The following is a 2,628-nucleotide window of genomic DNA, read 5'->3' as shown; positions in this document are numbered from 1 at the left end:
GCTGAAAGTACCTGATGAAATGACTACATCTGGCACCTGGGATACATAAGGCACTTTTAAGGTAAGGTTAATAATTTAAGGGTTCTAGTTCTCAGTGTAGGTAATTGCATTTTGATCACTTAACATTTCCCAAGAAATTCCATTTGGACACAGGACTCCTGTTGACTTGTTCTGCTAAACTATTGTATGGTATTATGATGTCATATTCAAACTGTTAAACAATTGCCATGTTCAAATGCAGAGGTATTTGCCTTTTAATACAGAGAGAGAAATTATTCCTATAAACATAATATTTGTAAAGTTCTTTAAATTAAAAAAATGTGCTTTATAAATGTGCATTTTTTCTTACTGGTGACTGTGAAGTATATTCATCATATGAGCCAAGGGCCATTATCTTTAGTCTTTTTCTTTTTAGAATGATTATCGCAAGCTGTCTATGCAATGCAAAGATTTTGTGGTTGGTGTCCTTGATCTCTGCCGTGACTCTGAAGAGGTAGAGGCCATATTAAATGGGGACTTGAATTCTGAGCCAGTTGAAGTGCAGAGGCATCGAGCTTCGCTGAGTCGTGTAAAACTAGCCATTAAGTATGAAGTAAAAAAGGTAACTCTGGTAGCTTGCACGTTCAGACAATGTCATATATGAAAACAGTTCTATATCATAGTCTGCATGTATTGATAAACTGACAGTCAGTCATCTTATTAAGACATAAATTATGTGGGCCAGATTCTCAGATGGCATAACCTGTGGTAAAAGCACTTCAATTAAGCTACCTAAGAATTTGCCTCCGTATATTTAATGACAAAAATTGCTTGTTCCAGAAAGATCATACATTTACATAAAACATGGTGAAATCTTGGCTCATTAAATTAGTATCAGTATAGATTTCAGTGTGGCCAGGATTCTGTCTAGTGAACATAAGTGTATGATATATGTGATACTACCATGGGCGACTGGTGTCTCCTGAGTCTGGGGGGGGCACAATTTGGGGGTGGGACTGGGGGTGGGCCAAAAGTCCCATATCCACTCCTTCCACTTCAGGGCTGGGCAGGGGGGAGGGGGCACAGAACACCACTAACCCCCTGCCCCTTCCTGGGCCGCCCCTCCCTGGGCACCCCCTACCCCCGCATGAGCCCCAGGCTTACCTTTCTCCCAGCAGCAGGAACAGCACCTCTGCTGGGGGATCAGAGCATGCGCTTTACAAGTAGGGAGGGGGAGAGAGGCAGGGAAATGCTCTGCTGGCTGGAGTGCTCTCTGATGCTCCGGGCGCCAGAGCACTGTCAGGGAGGGTGGGGCTGGGTAGAGAAGCAGAGCACGGTCCCCAGAGAAGAAGCGCACGGCCCCCAGCCACACAGTCAGGCTGGCGGGGATCCTCTCTGCGCCTGGCCCCGTCCTGAGTGGTGTCTTGTTGGAGTGTGTCAGCAGGCTCCCCAGCACTTTTGGGGGACAATCTCAGGGAGGCACGTGCTCCACCATGTCCTCTTACCACTTGCCTGTGGATACTACCTTGCCAGTTCCTGTGGTTGCATTTCAAACAAGAGAAAGCTGTAGCCACAACTGGACTTTTTAATGTTGTTATAAAAGATCTCTTGTTAATTATTTTACTTACTATTGTTGCATAGGTGACATGTAGGGGGGCCATGGCAGGAGGTGTGCACCGCTGGTGCCCACCCTGGCAGTGAGTGCTCCGAATGGTAGGGGGAGCACAGAGAGTGCTAGCGCTCCCCCTGAAATTGGCTCTGCACACTCGGCAACTGGCTGCTGGGGGACACCCCCGGTTGTGCCCTGCTGATGCCCCCCCAAGCTTGGGAAGTACAAGTCACCCATGTATTTTTGTGTTTGATTTCACAGTGTTGGAACAGACCAAATAAAGTATATGATAACACAGCTTGTATAACTTGCTTAGAAGGTCTTGTATTTGGTCACAAGTATAGCTACCTACACAAGTTTTTTTCAAGGCAGAACTTATTTCAATATTCTGAGAAAGAGAGAGAGAACAGGTTTTAGTTGTCACTTTGTTGTTTCTTTATCATACACTCAAAACTTCATATTAATACCAAACAAATGGGTCATTACTAATGAAACAGACTCATAGGGAATTTTTTCATGACTTACTGAGTTTTTACAGTTTAAACATCTCATCATAAGTTCTGTTTTGGGAACATATAGAAGGGTTTTACCATCAAGTAATCAGTTATTTATTTCTTAGTGTATACATATGTGTTTATCAATATCTGTAAAGTATAATACATCTTTAGTGGATACCAATGACAAAAAAGCTATTAAATGAAAAAATATATATTATGCAATATAAATGTTTTTATAGAAAATTACAGATCTGTAAATACAACCCATTTATTATAAATGTTTTTACATTTATTATTATTATAAGAAAGTTTTCCATATAGAGCTATATTGTTCTTTCTCCAAGTTCCTATTGGGCCAGAACTGACCATAGTTAATCTGATGTCCTACAAGCAGATGTTTGGAGAAAAGTATAATGATGCCTGTTTATTATCTAAAGCTTCCTATAACCATGGTCACCCCTGTAACCAGTTTTAGCAGCCATCATAATCTCAGTCCCTGCACGTGTTCTTCCATCTTTCATTATAAATACCACCATGATATGT

At 41.9% G+C, this 2,628-nt stretch overlaps 1 protein-coding gene across 4 annotated transcripts in view; it reads left to right on the top strand.

Annotated features, from left to right (window-relative positions):
* Positions 1-2,628, top strand: part of TRPC3 (transient receptor potential cation channel subfamily C member 3) — a 53,135-nt gene that overhangs the window by 19,097 nt on the left and 31,410 nt on the right. For 3 of the 4 annotated variants that reach the window (XM_006015621.2, XM_025204700.1, XM_025204693.1), the window contains exon 2: positions 416-601. The exons of the other annotated variant lie outside the window; for it this stretch is intronic. In XM_006015621.2, coding sequence (XP_006015683.1) covers positions 416-601 — 186 coding nt within the window. The remainder of the gene's footprint in view (positions 1-415; positions 602-2,628) is intronic. 4 annotated transcript variants of the gene reach the window in all.

Source organism: Alligator sinensis, unplaced genomic scaffold, assembly GCF_000455745.1.
Source record: "Alligator sinensis unplaced genomic scaffold, ASM45574v1 scaffold150_1, whole genome shotgun sequence".
Classification (NCBI taxonomy): domain Eukaryota; kingdom Metazoa; phylum Chordata; order Crocodylia; family Alligatoridae; genus Alligator; species Alligator sinensis.
Note: the sequence above shows the minus strand (reverse complement) of the source record. Positions and strands in the feature narration are given on the sequence as shown.